This window comes from Mycteria americana, chromosome 9 (genome assembly GCF_035582795.1).
Source record: "Mycteria americana isolate JAX WOST 10 ecotype Jacksonville Zoo and Gardens chromosome 9, USCA_MyAme_1.0, whole genome shotgun sequence".
Taxonomy (NCBI): domain Eukaryota; kingdom Metazoa; phylum Chordata; class Aves; order Ciconiiformes; family Ciconiidae; genus Mycteria; species Mycteria americana.
In genome coordinates this window covers 43,772,098-43,790,951 of record NC_134373.1, presented here as the reverse complement: position 1 = coordinate 43,790,951, position 18,854 = coordinate 43,772,098, and the positions used below count along the sequence as shown (strand labels likewise).

The window sequence follows — 18,854 nt, the reverse complement described above, 5'->3', positions numbered from 1 at the left end:
CATTTATCAAAGAGGTTTTCACTGGTCTAGATTTTCTTAAATCCTAGCCTAGTCTGTTGTGAGCTTGCAGCGTCGAAGCATCTTGCTGTAAGGCTGAACAATAATTAGACACACAAGACCATTACAGCGTGTGTTAAATAGAATCTTCATGCAGCAGAGAGAATAAATCCTTACAAAGCCATTATATGACCGTTATTTTAGGTGAACGAGGAAGACTAAAACTTTACATTTCTTTACAAATTAGACTAAACTTTTTATTTCTTTGAAAACCTTAATAAAACAATGTCAAATTCCCATGGAACTGGGAATTCAGCCAAACTGATTCTTGCCCTTTCACGCAGAAGTTGCCACTGACTCCAAAGAAACACACCCAAGCCTCGCAGCCCAAAGACTGAAGATCAAAAAATTGTCCCCTTCCTTGCTCTGTTACTAATCCAGACTCATTCCGTTCGCAGCAGTGGAGATGTTCTTCTTCAGTGACCCAGCGCAGGTTCTGCACCGAGTGCAGTCCGTCCCGCGGGGACGGCAGGCTACGCGGCCGCCATCAGCACGACACCGTCCACGTCTGCGTGGGCGAAGAACGCGGGCTGTTCCCCAGCACGAAACCCTCTCCTGTTTAAAGCAGGATTCAGCGCAGCGAGTACAGACGTACATCCCCCTTCAGCACCAAGCTGGCGTGACCGAATCCTGACCGCGGTTGTTGGTGCATGGGTTGGAAGATCAGACCGGTGCTCAGCTAAAGGTTCAACACTGCTTCTGCTCGGCGTCTCTGCCCCCAGACTTGGTACCGGCTGCGGTGGCTACCGAGAGCCTGGCAACACTGGCCCACCCGGCCTGACTGCTGTTAGCGAGCGCTGGTGGGTTGCTGAATCGCCGTGAACCAGAAAGCAATATATTTACATCTCATTATCAATATGTCAATAGGGGCCAGTTCTGTAGATTTGCTTGCTGCAAAGTATGGGCTAATTTAATAGGAGTCTGACTGATATAAGAATTGACTTGGTTTTCCAATGATATCTTGTACTGGAATGTTGCGATCTGGAAACTAATATACTTCTTCTTGCTTATCACATCAATATGGCCTAATTTTGTTGCCTTTTGCATTGAACAATCTGGTGAATATACAATCCAGTTTTGATTTCTCTCTTTATGATATGTCTTATTATTAAAGCTCTCTCATCCATAAAATAATGTATTTTTATTTACTAGTACTATTAATGGGATTCAATTTTTACCTCAGTTTTAATCTAGTTTTTTCATATTGAAGAACCAGATCCCATTTAGTTAAAACTGGAAAAAACCCCCAGTTTTTCCTCCGTTCTGTGTGCAGGTTGAACTACAGTTTGGGTATTTTTATTTAATACTAGTCTTTCTCAAATCAGTGTTTATTACTTACTGTGTTTCAAATGCCGCAGAGAAGACTGTATTATTTATTGCGCATGATTACTTGCCTGTCCCTCCGCAATTATTTCACTGACTGGATATGGTAAGCATATACTTTCTGTACCATTGGGTGTACGTAAGTGCTACGCTTGCACTAAATCCCAGCGGGGCCGTGCGGAAAGCAAAGGAGCGCTGCAGGGAGGGCGAGAGGTGTCGAAGCTCCGACCCCCTCCTCGGCAAGTCATTGAGAGATGCAAAATAGGGGTCCTCCCAACACGATTTTTGAGGTTTCGCTTTCTGTTGTGATCCCCGGAGGTCCCGGTGAGCCTGCACGGAGGACGCCCGCGCTGCTGAGGTGTGCGGGCCGGTACCCGGCAGCTCTGCGCTGGCGGAGGGTGGACGCCGCACGAGCAGATCCATCGCCGGGCTCTCGCGGTGGTTATAGCTGGCACAACCTGCAGGCACAACCAGCGTGCACAGCGCACCAGCTGATTATACTCTCATCTGCGTGCACATAAACCCCGAACTGAATGCTTACGTTAACAAACGAAGTCCACAGGTACGAGCTGCAGACGCGGCGCTGCAGATGTTGCCGCGCGGCTTGCTTTGCCAGAGGAGCGGTTCGCTGCGCAGCACGTGCCCAGCTCTAGCCGGTATTTTCTCCCCACGAAAAGCTCCTCTTTGTTTTCTTCTGATTCTTGCAAGACGTCTGCAGCCGCTTTGGCAGCAGCGAGCGGCTGCCGTGCGGAGTCCTCCCCTGGTGCACGCTGCCGAAGGTGGCCGGAGGCTGCAAAGCACCCGAAGCCCAGAGGCGCGGGCGGGTGGCCCCTGCCTGAGCCAGCACCGGTCCCCAGCAACCTGGGGCTCCGAGAAGCGGTGAAGGAAGAGGACCCCTGGGCGCAGAGCTGCGCCCGCACCTCGGGGCCCCGGCCAGAGCCCAGCCGGGAGGGGAGGCAGCGAAGAGAGCACAGGATCGTGCCCGAGAAACCACACCAGGACGGGGAGGCCATGAAGAAAAGCCATCAGCATCGATGCTGCCATGGGTGGGACAGCCAGAGCCCCCAGAAGGCCAAATGGCAAGTCAAAACTGTCATCCGGGAGCCCCTGTAAAGGCAAGGCTGTGGCCGTGATCCACCACCACGGACGTACCCGGAGCACGGCTCCAGAGAAAGCCCTGAAAAGGAACAGAATCTGCGCAGGAGTAAAGCACATTTCTTAGCGACAGTAAAAATAAGGTTCAGCTGATATTCTACAACAGCGTTTTAAAAGTGATAATTGAAAAACTGTCCTAACAATTTTGGTAAATCATTTTCAGCTTAGACCTCCCTTTTTGAAGCACTAGAAATAATTAACTTCTTTAAACATAACTCCTTCATACTCTGCGTTAAAGTCAGGCATTTCTAGAAGCAAAATGATATTTTAATAACTATTCTCGTAATTACAAACTCCATTCTCTACACAAGTCCTGTTTTCAATTACCATCCTGCATTAATGTGTTTATTCTCCCTGCCATTTACCTCTAATGACGGCAACCGTCACATACATGAAGAGTTTTGCAAATTCATAACTATCACGAGTTGTTTTTTCTTAATTTTACCGCTATTTTCTGAAGCCTGCAGTAGGGTATGAGCCTTTTACCCAGGAGATAACCAGAATTCCCACGAGATTTTGTTTCTGAACTTGTATTCTGGCATTTGCTAACTGCTCGACACCCGCCGCGGAGCCAGCTATAGAGGAAGGTCATTGCCATACGAGCGGCTGGACAAACGCACGATGCTGGTAACTCCGCTCCTGGTACCGTTGTGCAGCGCACCCAGGCCCCACCTCAGCGGCCGTCACGCTCCCTCTGTTACCATCAGCACCCTCAGCAGTGAAAAAAAGTTTTAACAGCCCTCTTGCCAAAGAGAGACTGTATTTTATACCTCAGACTTATTTCAGAGCAATGATTGCAAAACACAGCTTGGTCACCTCTCGGAATTAAACGCGTGTTTTGCAAACCAGGGCTTCACCCGGGCTGTCTGAGGAAAGAGGGAGGTGAAAACTGGGCAGCCCTAGGGAAAGCCCCTCGCCTGGGGACGCACCCCGGCTGAGGGGACCCGGCTTCCGACAGGCGCCGTGCAACGCGGGGTGCCTTGGGCAGAGCCGCCCGCCAGCCCAGAGGCAGCCCCGGCCGGCCGGTGACCGGGGGGTTCTGCTTGTGCCGCGATTTCAACCCAGCCTGCGCTGGGACGGAGGAGGAGGCTGGCACCCGGTGGGGCTGGCACGCTCCATCGCAGCTCTGTGAGGTCTGCACGCACGGAACTCCCGCTCACTAGGCATGAGCATAACAGTTTTCTAAGATACCGTGTAAAATACTCAAAATATCTCTGTTTCGGGAGGCCTCGAGGCTTACAGCCTCAATGGAGCATTATTTTCTTAAGACTTGAGTGAAGGGGAAGGATCGGGCCCCAAAGCAGCGCGCGTCGGTCCTCAAGCACCGCAGCAGTGCCGGCGAGGCCATCGGCACCGCTGCCGACCTCCCCTGCAAAAGCAGACCACGCATCCGCCGCTTTAAAACCACGACGTCTTTATACGCAACTATTTTGGCGAGCGAGGGGTCACGGTCACCCTCTGCAGCGATGGATTCACCAGGCCAAACACTTCTTGCCTTTGGCAGCAAGTCCACCCCACAGTAAATTGTTTGAGAGGACTTCAGCAAACTGTTTCTAGTTGGGGATTACAGAAATAGACTCCTGGTAACTCGGTCAAACCAGACATTCCTCCGGCATTATGTTTCACATCTGCGAGGCTTTATGCAAGCGACCGCAACGCAGGATGGAAGATAACGATGCCGTGATGTCCCGAGAAACACCCTCTCTCGCACAGGCAGTTTTGGCACCCGCGGATGGGGCTCCTGATACCGAGTCCTGAGCAACCTCACGCTGTTGTTATGAGGCTCCGGTAATGAAAAACATCTTGGAGGAAAAATACTTGGTCTTGTGTCAAGCGCCTTTCCTGGCTCCAGCTCTGAGCAGCGCCGGCCCCGGGCAGACCCAGAGGCGCTTTCGGAGCTCAGCCTCGAGCCCACCGCGCACAGGGGCCTCTGGACGGCGTTGTCCATCCGGAGCCGGGGCCAGCAACACCTCTCGGCGCGGCCGGCTGCTGGAGAGGGCTGCGCTGCAAACCGGCCCCTTTTGCCAGCTTTGGTGATTTTTTCTTTTCCCGCAGTCAAATATGGCAGCGTCTTCCAGGGAATGTATTTCTGAGGACTGTATGAGGGGGAAGGATCCCAGATATCTCGATAAAATCCCTCCCAAAACAAGAAAGGATTTGACTTAAAACAACAAGAAGGATTTCACTTAAAGAATGTAGTTAATTAAACCAGATTTCTGTGTGTTTTGTCAGTTAATTACCAAAATACAGGGAAAACAATGTGTAATTATGCTATTTTAGAGTGCTTGTGGCATCAGTACATCACTCAAGTGACATTTTTTGGGGTTTTCCAGAGCTGGCAGAACAGCCTGGCACCAATCCCTGAGACAATTCCCAAACAAGGCAGGCGATGGCTAGCGCAGACCCGGGCCACCTCCACTGTCACCGCAGCCAGACCCCGGCCTCCGGGACACCCCGTGTCCCCTTCGCCATCCTGATTTCTCGTGCGTTGCTAATGGGGGCTTCTCGACTAAGGAAACGCGCAGGGGCAGAGGGAAAAGGTCCCCTTCGGATGCGCAGCGCTGCGCTCGCTAACCAGCCGTGGCGATTGGAGTCAGGCGTCTGCTGCTCCTGTTCCCATCCACCAGCGAGAGCGTCTGGCAACGGCCGCGGTAGGAAAACACGAAACGAGGCAGCAAACGCTGAGAGGACTTGAAAATCATGGCTCGGGGTCCTTGAGCTTTTAAATGTGGATGGCTTGCTTTTCCTCCAGGCAGTCCCTGGGAGCACTCCGATAGCACTGCCTGCAAAGAGCCAGCCCTTCCCGCTGGGACGACTGGTTTGTTCAAGGCCTGCTCGCTCTTGGCGTTGGTGGTGAAATCCGCCCGTCCAGGTAGGTACCTGCAGCCCCTGGCGAGGCTCGCTTAATCGGGAGCGTCTGATCCACGTGCAGATCCACGGCCCGCATCCACAAATTCTGGGGGAAAAAAAAGTGTAATTACATTCATATATTCTACTGGAAGCAAAATGACTGGAGGAGCTGGAATGGTGCCGCTCCGCTTTCCTGCTGTCGCTTCCCTGACCTGCTAATGAGGTGGCGGCAGGCGGCTGCTGCCGCTTCCCAGCGCCGCCCCAGCGCCCGCAAAGGGGCCTGTGCCGCTCCTGGGACAGTCTTGGAGTTGTTCCGCCGTTATTCCAACCTGGCCGGCATCCTCGTCAGGTAACAGAAATTCAGAAACGAATAGCAAATGAGGAGCTGTGATCGTCTCTGCAGCGTAGTTACTACTTTTGGCATTTTCAAACCTTTTAGGAAAACACTGCCAAGTTAAAAATCTGATCTGCGTATGCGTTAGAGTATGTGTGTGGGGGTGTGTGTGTTTAAGTATATAGATGTGTGTTTTATGTAAGAAAACTTTACAAGGTACTTAAAATAGTCCGTTTTCTGGAATCCAGAGGACGCTCGACTGACATCAAACCGCCACGCACCTCCCCATCGCGGCGGTGAGGAGCTGCACCCCGCTCCCGGGCAGGGCCGGGCCCGCGTGGCCCCGAAATCAGCCCTGCTTGATCCTAAGGTCAGCCCTGCGCGATCCTAAATTCAGCCCCGCGTGATCCTGAAATCAACCTTTGTTGATCCGGAAATCAGCCCCGGGCGATCCTAAGGTCAGCCCCGGGCGATCCTGAAATCAACCTTTGTTGATCCAGAAATCAGCCCCGCGTGATCCCAAGCCCAGCCCCGCGTGGTCCCGAACGCGGGGACGCGCCGCGCCTCTCCCGCGCGGGCGGGGCTGGGCCGGGCTGCGGGCAGAGCCGCTCCCCGCACCCCGCACCCCCGCCCACCGTCGCGGCGCGCGTGGGCAGCCCCGGCCCCCCCCCCCCGCCGCCGCCGCCGCCGCCGCCGCCGCCGCGCTGACCCGCGGGGCCGGGGAGCCCCTGGCCGCCCCCGGGGAGCCCCCGGCCGCCCCCGCGCCCGCGTCAGCGCCCCCCCGCCGGCGGGGCCGGGCCGCGACCGCCGGCGCTGCCGTCACGGGGCCGCGGCGCTGACGGGCGCTGACGCGCTTGGCGGCGGCGGCGGCGGCAGCTGCGAGGGGGCGCGGCGGCCCCCGGCCCTCCGGGGAGCGCGCTCCGCTCGGCTCCGCGCCGCTCCGCGCCGGCGGCGGAGGCAGGTAGCGGCGGGCGGGCGAGCGGGGCGGAGCGGCGCGGGGGCGGCGGCGGGAGGCGTCCCGGGGCGGTGCGGGCGGCGGCGGGCGGGCCCCGGAGCCGGCCCGGGGTCCGCAGCGGTGCGCGGGGGCGGGCGGGCGTGGCCGACGGCAGCTCGAGCGCGGGTGGGCGGCGCGCGCAGGAAGGCAGCACGTGCCGGGGGGCCGCTCGGCCCGTCACCTCGCGGGGCAGCCGCCGGCCCGCGGCGGGGAGCGGGCGGGGAACGGCTCGGAGCCGTGCCGGCCCCTCGGCCTGGGCGACGGCGAGGCGGGGAACGCGTCGCATCGCTGGGCTGCGAAGGCCGTGGCCGAACCGAGCCGGGCTTCGAACGCTGGAAACGCCCGTTCGCGCTCTGGGGCCTTGACAGCGGTCAGCGCAGGCAGACGCTGGCGTGCGACCCGCCGTGCCTGCCTGCCGGGCGTAGTAGGGGGAGAATACGGCTTTAGAGTCTTCCACCGAATAACCACGTGTTAATAAGAATATGAGCGGAAACAAGCATTACCGTAACAAATACCTGGTATCGTCTGATACTGCCAGCACGACTGAGTTTCCGGAGTGGACTAAGAGCGGGAAGAAGGGAGAGTGACGCTCCTTCGGAAGTTTTAGGAAAATCTAAGAGGGATAACGGAGTGCTCGCGAGCTGCTCCATTCACGTCCGAGTCTGGAAATGAGCGCTCTGACGGCTCTAACTTCACGTCATCGGGGCTCTAACTAACTTCACGTCATCGGGGCTGTCACAGCTACTCGCTCGCTGACGGTTCTCACGGGGACACGTACGCGTGCGCTCTGGCTTTGCCGCTCCGGGGCTGGAGCTGTCGGCCTGTCCTGGAGGGGAGGTCAGCGCGGGCGCTGCAGCCGCCGTGATGAAGATGCTGATCTTTGGCCGATTTCTGGCGGTGCCGGGGCCAGGCGCTGCCGCAGCGGCCAGTGACTAGTGCAAGGCTTGTGCCTAACGTGCAGCCTGCCACTTTCTCCGTTTGGGCTTGCGTCTGGGGACTGCGCACCTCACGTAAAGAAGCGTGGAAGTGAAATTGGACAAAACGATGCTTTGGTCCTCCTTCCCTTGGGAGGTATTCACTGAAGTGACACCACTCATTTTGGATCTCTTGGCCATAACACCGCTATATGTCAGTGTAAACATCCTTCTGCAGCGCCTGAGTTCACCAAGCGGGGATGGATCGTGTGTGCGCTGGGGGCCCGGTGCTGTCCTTTCTGCAGCCTTGTCCCTTGGCAGGGTAACGGGGTCTTGGCCTGTAGCGGGGGTTCCTGATGCAAGTAGTCACAGCCGCTTGTACGCATCGTGTCTTCAGTCGGGTGCCTCCTTGTAAGTCTTCAACTTCTGCTCTGTTGAAGAGGAAACAAAGCTTCCCTCTCCCAAAACATCACCCCGAAACACTTGCCCAAGTTAGACGGGGTACGTGTGTGTGACTCCGGGACTGAAAGCGTGTTCGCAGAGGGAAGGGCCAGGTGCAGAAGTTGCAGAACCCTCTTTGTCCGCACCACACAAACGGGCTCCCCGTCGTACACGGGCACCAGCCGAGGCTCGCTGGCCTGGAGAAGAGAAGGAGCAAACCCATGACGCTGCCGCGGGACACCGAGGAACCGAAGCTGGGGTTGCCCGTGTACAAAACAACCGGTCGCTTTGTGCATAGTGAGTTCCTGCAATACCGTGACGCCCAAGACTGCCAAGGACATACCGTAGTTCAGACTTTATGCATTAATAAAACATCGGGGGTAGGTGTTTCACAGCGTTCATGATGTGTTGCGGTCAGCACGGGTGCTAGCCGCAGCGCTGACCGTGTCCGGCCATGCTGGCTGCCGGCTGCAGCACTGGCTGTGCACCCTGGGTGCGAACCCTCGGCCTCGGGGACCGTGATCCAGTTACGGTCTTTCTACGAGTAGATGTGCAACGGGAGCTGCCGCACATCAGTTCCTGCGCTTCGTAATCTTAAAGAAACGCTGTAACTTTCCTTTAGACCTTGGGAATCTGCTGCCCTCACAGATAGGAATGACACGAATTTTTGCGCTTTTATTGAAAATGAGAGTACCTGGAGCAGGCCTGCACGCAGATGGTTTCCAAAATACGGCCTGTGGGGTCGGCTGCAGCACGTCCTCCTGTGGAAGCTGTTCTAATGAGCTGGGAAACCTCGTTAGTGGGGGGTGGGGACTTTTGGGAAGAGGGATTTTTTACTTTTTGGAGTATGCTTGGGGACGGTCCTCCTATACGGGCCGTTCAGGGTCAAAACTGCTTGTGATTCACCTTTGCGTCTTTTAACCGCTGATGGGAGGGAGCGGGAACAGCGGTGACGCACCTCTGCGTGCACACGCGTGTGCGTGTGCGCCTGTGCTTGTCCTTGGGGGAAGGGGACGACACGGGCCCCCGGGACGGGAAGGAACAGCACCAGCAAGCGCTGCGGGTGGTAACGGCACCGGCTGCGCCCTGGCCTCCCTCTCCCCGCGGCAGCCGGGGCTTTCCCCGTGCCGTAGGGCAGGTGAGGGCCTCTCACGTGGGTGCGCGGGCTGTTGCAGCCACCACCGCGACGTTTTCTAAGGGGACCTCGCTGTACGGGGGGACCCCCGGCCCATCAGTGCCACCCTGTTTCCTTGCGCCCGGTGTTGGAGGGGTCTTCCGTCTTCTTAAATTTACCAATATTTTGGGTTTTAAGCTCGGCTTTTCTACGGGAGCTCAGCCTGCCGAGCTAGCGGCTGTACGCAGCTCCCGCCCGCGCAGAGTTTCGGGGTTGCCTTTCGGGGGGACTAACGCAGAAGCGAGGGCTAAGGCCCCTTCATCGTCGGCACTCTGGGGGAAGCGCGGCGGTTCTTTTTAATTAAACGTGTTCTTTGTGCTCGTGTGTTGAGATACCAAAATACAGCATTTCACCACATGTATGAAATTGTGTTTGCATTTATTTAATTTAGAGTTCTTTTTTAAAAGCATGTAGTCTTGAATGTTTGTTCTCCGTTTTTTTTCACATCATTACTCTGATACTGCTTGATTAGCTCCCTCCCCAGTCATGATTGGTAATTAAAATAGGCATTAAAATTAGTCACTTAGCAATTTTGCTGTTCAATTGGCAATTAAATTACTTAATTGCAATTAAAGTCCTAATTTTAATTGGCAAAATGATAGATGTAGATTTAAGATAATATGTATAAATACTTTAATAAGTGTCTATATAAGGATTACTTAATTACTCAACTTCAAGTTTATGCTGTTAACTTTAGAACTTTTAAGTGAGTAATGAAATTTATATTACATCTATTCTAAGGATATGGTAATTAGATGTATTCCTTATCCCTATAAGGGCCTTTGCAGTGAGTTTCTTCTGTGATGTTAAAACTATAGCCTGGGTGAACTATCGTGATACGACTGATGCTGATCGTCACGCGACAGCTCTGCAGCGGGAGTCCCGGGAGGAGCCGAGGGGACGCGTGGGGCGGCCGGCCGAGCTCCTCCAGCGCCCGCCGGGTGAGCACCGTGAGACGACACCAAAGCAGCACGTCGATCGGTGAAAAAGTCGTTTTAGAAAGCCCTTGCAGATCAGAGGCGGCGTGCAGCGCTGCGCCACTTCTTTACTAATCTTTGTCATCCCGTCTCCCGTTGGATAAATCTCAGTAGTAACTCTGTAGTAGCAAGAGAATATAGCCACGAAATGGAAGCGATCTGGATGCGAGCGAGCCAGACGGTGGGAGGCAGTTTGTCTTGGGTGTTTGGGTTTTTACAGCGTAAGCTTAAAGGGAAAAGGGTTTTCAAAGTGAGAATGATGACTGACTTACAGCAAGAGAAACGTCTTAGGAAGGAACGATCACAGTTTCACATAAACCATTCGTATTTAAGTGCTTCATAGGGTTTTTATGTAAGGCAAGGGTTTTGTGTGGAAAACGTTGGCTTTCTAGGTTAAGGTTGCACCGGGCTGCGTGCATTGGCTTTTAGTCTGTCGTTCTGCACGGAGCAGTACTTGCAGAGTTTGACGTGCAGTAGCTTTTCCCAGCCTTTGCTCCACCTCGCACGCTCCAGTCTGTTGAACTTTGAAGAAAAAGCACCTGCGAGCAGCGGGGCCTGCGTGACCTCTGCCTCGTCTCGCAGGCTGGACCGCGGCAGAGGGTCCGGCGGGGAGATCCGGGGTCGGCGTCCAGAGCCGCTTTCCGGAGCCGGCCGTGGAGGAGGCCGAGCGTTCCCCTCCCTCCACAACCTCTTCGGACCAGCGACCCCGCCGAAGCCCCGCGCGCCATCGCAGCCGGTGCCGGATGGCCCTGCAAAATTAAGATTCCTGATGGGTTTTGAATAAGTGCAGCGCCCTTAATTATACTAAACCCGTTCTGCTGTGCGTCCTCCCCCCCTCCACGCACTTTCTCCGGCCCACGCTGACCCCACCTTGTGCTATTAATGATGCACATCGAGAGGCTGCGTGTGCGCGATGCTGGGGGGGAGATAAATAAAGTGAAAACCCTTTAAATTTTGCGTGGGAGGTGGAAACGCGCGCGTTTCCCGCGGCTTGGAAGCAACGGAGGCGACCAAGCGAAGGCGGAGAGGATGTCCGCCATCCCGGCTCTGGCTTCTTTCCCGAAAAGAAGGGGTTTTCCCCCAAGAAGACGAGGCGCAGGGGGCGGCGGGGAGCTCCCGGGCCCTCGGGGGCGCGGACCCGCGCCCCCGAGGGCCCGGGAGCTGCCCGCCGCCCCGGGAGCATCCCGTCGGGGCGCGCGCGCTATTTTTGGCGCGCCCCGGCTGGTTGCGTCAATGGTGACGCAGAGTGGGTGGGTGGGAGACACGCGCCGCCACGCCCCGCTCCTCACTTTTTCCCTTTCGCCGGGCGGGGTGACGCCACCGCCCTCTATGCAAATGAGGCCACGCCCCCTCCCCCCCGCGCGCGCTGTTCCTCGCGCTTAAGGTGCCGCGCGTGGACGGGGCGGGAAAAGGGGGGGGGGGGAGCGACGGGGGGGGGGGGCACCCACCTTGAGGGCGTGTCCCGCGGCGTGACGTCAGCGTCGGAAATTTACCAAAGGGAGAGGCTGGGCCAAGGGGGCGGGGTGAAGGCCGGCCCCCTCGGCGGGCTGATTGGGCGGGCGGCGCTGACGCGCGGTGACGCGCGGGGGCTCGAGGCGCACGTTGGCTGTGGAAGAGGGAGCCCACATAAACAAAGGCACATTGCGGGGACGGGACGGGACACTCCGGCCGCCTCGCTCGCCCGGCGCGACGCTGCCGCCGCTCTCCCCCGCCGCAGCCCCGACGTGTCCCGCCGCGACGCGACGTGTCCCGCCGCCGCCGCCCGGCACTTGGATGCATGCACCGGTCTCCGCTCTCCGGTGAGTAGCCCACGCGCGCAGACCCGCGCGCAGACCGCCTCCCCCCTCCTCCCCCCCCCCCGCCCCACGCCGGGTTTCCACGCGCGGGAGGAGGAGGAGGGGGGGGGGGGGCGTGACGGCGGCGGCGGCGGCTCCGCGCTGCCGTCCCACCCGCCGAGCCCGCGTGGGAGCGGGGTGCCGCGGAGCGCCCGGCGCTTCTCCTGCTCGGGGGGAGCCCGGGAGGCGCCGCGGGGGTCCCGCTGCCCGCCACGGGACGGGACGGGACGGGCCGCCCGTGGACGCGCGTCGCCCGCGGTGCCGCCGGGCCGGGTCTCCGGGCTGCGGCTCCTGCCCGCCCTGCGTCCGCCCGCGCCGGCTGTCACCCGCGCCCTGCCCGGGCGGCGGCTCGCCGTCCCGCGGGGTGCCGAGACCCCCGGAGGGGACGGACCCGCGCCTCGCCCGGCTGGCCCCGGAGACGCCTCCCTCGCCCCACCGGCGGGGACGGAAGGACGAGCCGGCTGCCCCCGGCCGCGGGGCGGGGGGCAGAGCCGGGGGCGGCGGTCCGCCGGCCGAGCGACCGCCGCCCGCGGGAAGTTTTCGTCCCGCTTAAAAAGACCCCGGCCCCGGCCCGGCTCCCCGGGGGCTCCCGGGGCGCCGAAGCACCCCGCAGACGCCGGCGGCCCGGCCCTGCCCGGGGCCGCTCCCGCACCCCCGCGGGGCCGGGGCCGGTGCCGGTGCCGGTGCCGGGGCCGGGGCCGCCCTCGCTCCGGTGCTGCCCTCGCTCCGCCGCCGCCGGGACGGCCTGAAGAGCGGGTCCGCGTGTCTGTGTTGCAGCCGGCGCGCTGGGCAGGCGGGAGCCCTCCTCCGTGCTCTGAAACCGCGGAAGCCGCGCTCGCCGCTGACCCCCGACGCTGTCCGCCCTCAGCTCCCCCGAGAACGCCTCTCCCGCGGCTGAAGGTTTGTCCGCTGCGCTGCCGCGGCACCGGCGGGGCCGGGGCCGGGGCCGGGGCGGGGAGGGGGCCGCCGCCGGGCCCCGCTGCTCCCGCCGCCTCCCCCCGCGCCGGCCGGGGCAGCGCGGTGCCCGGCGGAGCGGCGCGGAGCGGAGCGGCCGCGGGGAGGGAGCGCGGCTGTGCGGGCCGAGCCTACATGACCTGTTTCGTTTGCAGCCATGCCCTGCGTTCAGGCGCAGTATGGGTCCTCGCCTCAAGGAGCCAGCCCGGCCTCCCAGAGCTACAGCTACCACTCTTCGGGAGAATACAGCTCCGATTTCTTAACTCCGGAGTTTGTCAAGTTTAGCATGGACCTCACCAACACTGAAATCACTGCCACCACTTCTCTCCCCAGCTTCAGTACCTTTATGGACAACTACAACACGAGCTACGACGTGAAGCCGCCTTGCTTGTACCAAATGCCCCTGTCCGGACAGCAGTCCTCCATTAAGGTGGAAGACATTCAGATGCACGGCTACCAGCAGCACAGCCACCTCCCCCCCCAGTCCGAGGAGATGATGTCCCACTCGGGCTCCGTGTACTACAAGCCCTCGTCGCCCCCGACCCCCTCCACGCCCGGCTTCCAGGTGCAGCACGGCCCCGTGTGGGACGACCCCGGCTCCCTGCACAACTTCCACCCCAACTACGTGGCCACCACGCACATGATCGAGCAGCGCAAAACGCCCGTCTCCCGCCTCTCCCTCTTCTCCTTCAAGCAGTCGCCCCCCGGCACCCCCGTCTCCAGCTGCCAGATGCGCTTCGACGGGCCCCTCCACGTCCCCATGAACCCCGAGCCGGCCGGGGCCCACCACGCCGTGGACGGGCAGGCCTTCGCCGTCCCCAGCCCCCTCCGCAAGCAGCCCTCCATGGCCTTCCCCGGGCTGCAGCTGGGCCACGCTCCGCAGCTGCTGGACAGCCAGGTGCCCTCGCCGCCCTCGCGGGGCTCCCCCTCCAACGAGGGGCTCTGCGCCGTCTGCGGGGACAACGCTGCCTGCCAGCACTACGGCGTCCGCACCTGCGAGGGCTGCAAGGGCTTCTTCAAGGTGAGCGGGCAGGGTGGCGGGGCTGCGGGCAGCGGTGCAGGCGGCGGGGCGGGCGGCGGGGTGGGCAGCGGGGGACCGCCGGGGCCAGCGGCCGCTCTCCCCGTCAGATGGAAATCGGTTAGGACAGAGAACCGTGTCTCAGCTAACCAAGTGGAACAGAATTCCCTGTGGTAAAATTAAGTGATCTCTTTATTTCACCATCCTGATTGAATAATCTTATCATTTTAAATAGAGAAGGTCTCCAAGGGATGTAAATAATATGAATGCCCACGGATTTGTATTTACCCAGCGTCTCCTTCCCTTCTCTTGGCATATAAAACACAGCTAGGAGCCGCGGGGTTAGCTCAGATGTTAACGCTATCAATTTTCTCCTGTTAAATGCCCTGGAAAAAAAAAAAAAAAGAAAGAAAGGGAAAAAAAAAACCCGGGGAAAGGAAACAAGGGCGGGGGTTGGGGCGGCCGGGGAGCGGGGCCGGGCCCGTCCCGCTGACCTCGCCGCCCGGCCCGCAGCGCACGGTGCAGAAGAACGCCAAGTACGTCTGCCTGGCCAGCAAGAACTGCCCGGTGGACAAGCGCCGCCGCAACCGCTGCCAGTACTGCCGCTTCCAGAAGTGCCTGGCCGTCGGCATGGTCAAGGAGGGTGAGTCCGCGGGGCCGGCGCCTCCCGCCCCGGCCCCGGCCCGGCCCCGGCCCCGGCCCCGGCGCCGCCCGGCCCCGGCTGAGCGCCGTCTCTCTTGCAGTGGTGCGCACAGACAGCCTAAAAGGCCGGAGGGGTCGCTTGCCATCCAAACCGAAGAGCCCCCAGGAGCCCTCTCCCCCCTCTCCCCCGGTGAGTCTGATCAGTGCGCTGGTGAGAGCCCATGTCGACTCCAACCCGGCTATGACCAGCCTGGACTATTCCAGGGTAAGCTGGACCGAGCTCGCGTAGGCACCTACCTGCGCCCGCCCGCCCGGGGAGGGGGCAGCCGGCCCCGCTGCGCCCGGCTGCCGGCTCCGGCGGCCGGGGAGAGGCGAGCCGGCGGCACGCCGTGCCCCCCGGCCGGCCCGGCCCTCCCGGCCGCCCCTGCCCTCCCTGCGGGGCCGCAGCGGGCCGGCGGCGGGGCCGGGCAGCGGCCGGGGGCTCTGCCCCGCCGGGCCGCCCTCGGCGTGCGGGGAGCGGCGGCGCGGAGCGGCGGCCCCGGCCGGGCTGCCCGGTCTCCGTGCTGGTCAGAGAGGTGTAGCTGCTGCGGAAACCCGGCTCCCCGAGCAGGCGCGGGGCGAGCGATTTCACGGGCTGTGGCCTTGGGAGAGCCTCGTTAAGCGCTTCTCAAAACGACTTTCCAGTTCCAGGCTAACCCCGACTACCAGATGAGCGGAGACGACACTCAGCACATCCAGCAGTTCTACGATCTCTTGACCGGCTCCATGGAGATCATCCGAGGGTGGGCAGAAAAAATTCCCGGCTTCACTGATCTCCCCAAACCGGACCAGGACCTGCTCTTCGAATCCGCCTTCCTGGAGCTCTTCGTGCTGCGGCTGGCATACAGGTGAGCGGCCGGGATCCGCGGGGGCCTTCGGGGCGGCTGCGGAAGCGGTTCCTGTCGAGGTCCGCTGATCTGCGGTTTATTAACTCCTCGGTAATTAGGTGCCTCTTAAATCCTTCATTTATTGCTCCTCAAGTAATTAGTTGTTTAGCTTTTCTCGCCCCATCTTCTCTTCTCTTTCTGTTTTTTTTTTTAGTCTTTCTTTCCCTTTCTCTCCTTTTTTCTTTTTTCTCTTTCACTCTATTTGATTTTTTTTTCTTTCTCTATATTTCTTTTCTCTCCTCTTTCTCTGCCTTTTGTCTTTCTCTCTCTTTCTCCTCCTCTTTCTATCTCATTTTTTCTTTCTTACCCATCCATTCATCTGTTCATTTTGGGGTTGTCACGTTCCTTCCAGGTCAAACCCAGTGGAGGGCAAGCTTATCTTCTGCAACGGGGTAGTCCTGCACCGGTTGCAGTGCGTCCGCGGCTTTGGGGAGTGGATCGATTCCATTGTTGAATTTTCCTCCAACTTGCAAAACATGAACATCGATATCTCTGCCTTCTCTTGCATCGCTGCCCTGGCTATGGTCACAGGTCGGTGTCCCCTCTTTCCCGCTCGGCCCCGGCCAGCAGCCCCTTTCCCCTCCCGCCCGCCCTTCTCCCCATGTCAGACCTGTAACGTCCCGCATCCTTCTCTTTTGCAGAGAGGCACGGGCTTAAAGAACCCAAGAGGGTGGAAGAACTTCAAAACAAGATTGTAAATTGCCTCAAAGACCATGTGACTTTTAATAACGGGGGGCTGAATCGCCCCAACTATCTGTCCAAACTCTTGGGGAAGCTCCCTGAACTTCGCACGCTTTGCACGCAGGGGCTGCAACGCATTTTCTACCTGAAACTGGAAGATTTGGTGCCACCGCCAGCAATAATCGACAAACTTTTTCTGGACACTTTACCTTTTTAAGACTCTTCCCGTGCACTTCCACTGAACTGAAGAGAAACTTCACCCGTCCGAAGGGGCATTCGTCTGGGCCCGAAGCAGCACCCCCGGGTGCCAGCTTCCCATCCAAGCCAGTGTTGCTAACCTCCCGCGGGCAGAACGTGAATGGGCGTTTTGGCTCTGGGGCATCACGGATGCAGCTCATGGACTACACAAATACCATGGTATAAACTTTTTATTATCAGCTTATAAATGAATTTATTATTAAGGACTTCTGATTAAAAAGATGAACATATCTGGCAACGCCGGGTGCGCAGCTAAGACTCACACGGTGACACACAAAGCGTTAAGGTGACCCACAAGTCTCACCCTCCTAAAGACTAAAGTTTTCTGCTGTAAAGAAAGCTGTAATATATACAAAACCTAAATGTTGTGTGGGTGGCATGTCATTAAAGAAGGCGAAGGCTTGTAAATTTATCAGATGCAGTTTGGCTTTTTAAAAATTATTCTGTGCCTATTTATGAAGAAATATGGAAAACGATTCTAAAAAAAGATTAAAAATAAAAGCTAAACCTGTTTGCAAAAAAAAAAAAAAAAAAAAAGGGAGAATAAAGAGAAAGAAAAATAAATCTCTCCGTACCAGGAAAGCATGATGATTCTAGGGTGACAATGTTATAGGCACTTGCTATTTCAGTAATGTCTATATTCTATAAATAGTATTTCAGACACTATGTAGTCTGTTAGCTTTTATAAAGACCGGTAGTTATCTAAGCTTCAAACATTTTCTCAGTTGTACAATAGGTGGGCACAAGTATTACGACCCCGAAACCCTCCCCAAAGGGACACATAGTGTTTGTAAACACCGTCCGACATTCCTTGTTTGTAAGTGTTGTATGTACTGTTGATGTTGATTAAAAAAGAAGTTTATATCTTGATTATTTTGTTGTCTAAAGCTAAACAAATCTTGCATGCAGCAGCTTTTGACTGTTTCCAGAGTGCTTATACTATACATAACTCCCTGGAAATTACTGAGCACTTTGAATTTTTGGTTTGTTTTGTTCCGTTTCTTTATGTCTGAAATGGTCGGTTAATATATTATTTTACGTTCGAGTAATATTTTTAATATTGCCATATTCTGTAGTATTTTCCTTTGTATATTGCCGGTACGGCACCTGGTACAAGTCACTGCCTTTTTTTCTATGGTGTATGACAGTTAGCAACGCTGGTTTTTCTTTCTCCTGATAACTCTTTCTTTGAGAAAGACAATTTTAATGTTTACAACAATAAAACATGTAAACGAACGGAATCTCGTCTGCTTTCTCTCCAAGCGCGAAGCCCCGCCGCCGGCACCCGTGGCACCCGGGGGACAGCGGCCCCGGGCCCCGCTGCGCGGCCGGGGCGGCCGCGGGGCAGCTCCCGGCCCGGGACGGCCGCGGCGGGACGCGCCGGCTCCGCGGGAGGAGGAGGAGGCGGCGGCGGCGGCGGCGAGCCCGGGGCTGGGAGGCCGGTGCCTCGCCCCACCCGCCCGTGGCGGGGCCCTGCAGCGCCCGGGCCCGCTCCCGCGCCGGCAGCCGCGCAGGCGGAGCGCTGGGGGGGGGTCGCTTCCGCGCCTTCTCCCGCGGCCCCGGCGGTGGCTTTGGGGGGCAGGACCGGGGCTTCAGGGGAGGCTGCGAAAGGCGGCTGCGGCGGCTGGGATGCGCAGGAGGTCACTGCTCCGGCGGCGGAGCCAGGCGGGGTGCGCGGTGCCGGGGGGCCGCTCGCTGCCCGCCGAGGGCTCCGCGTTCCCGGGAAGCTTTCCGGCCGGGCGGGCGGTCTCCTCCGAGCCCGGCTTTGCGGGACGGGCTGCGGCCAGCACCGCGCTTGGAAACCTCCCGGGCGGTGCCGGGAGCGGCGGAGCAGCCCCGCCAGCAGCTGCGGCCCCGGCAGCCGCAGAAGCCCCCGGGCTTCCAGAAGCCCGGCGGCCCCCCCCGGGCTTCCAGCTCCCTTCCAGAGGGGCTCTCGGCGTGGGACGGGGATGCTCTCCGCGGGTGTCCCGGCCCCGCAGCCCGCGCGGTCGCGCGTGGGAAGGGACGAGGAAACGAAACTCCCGTGGCACGTCGGGGAATTTAGAAAACTTCAGCCTTTTGCGTCAAGGGAAAAAAAGAAATGCCCGGGGCTGGGTGGGATGCCACCCCTGAAATCGGCTTTCACCTGCTCTCCGCCCTGCATCCCGCCGTGCAGGACCCGCGGAGGCGGGCGGCGGGGATGCTGCCGGGGCGAGGCACCGCGCATCTCCCCGCGGCCGCTCCTCTCCCGGCGCTGCGGACTCCCGGGGGTGCTCGCCCGGCGGCGACGGGCTGCGGTCGGCGGCTCTGCCGGTTCGGCAGAGCCGCCGACCGCAGCCCGT

General features: G+C 58.9%; 1 protein-coding gene across 6 annotated transcripts; it reads left to right on the top strand.

The window, feature by feature from the left end:
* Positions 1-11,655: 11,655 nt before the first annotated feature.
* Positions 11,656-17,741, top strand: NR4A2 (nuclear receptor subfamily 4 group A member 2). Of its 6 annotated transcripts, none has more exons than XM_075512020.1 (8): positions 11,656-12,018; positions 13,164-13,573; positions 13,706-14,029; positions 14,540-14,669; positions 14,770-14,933; positions 15,353-15,555; positions 15,947-16,125; positions 16,236-17,741. In XM_075512020.1, exons 1-8 carry the CDS (start codon positions 11,997-11,999, stop codon positions 16,490-16,492), a joined length of 1,689 nt encoding a protein of 562 aa, XP_075368135.1. In that variant the 5' UTR covers positions 11,656-11,996; the 3' UTR covers positions 16,493-17,741. The 6 variants fall into 6 exon arrangements, with proteins under 6 accessions (XP_075368135.1, XP_075368134.1, XP_075368136.1 ...); XM_075512019.1 differs by having other exon boundaries at positions 13,703-14,029; XM_075512021.1 differs by adding an exon at positions 12,832-12,954 and having other exon boundaries at positions 13,342-14,029.
* Positions 17,742-18,854: the final 1,113 nt, after the last annotated feature.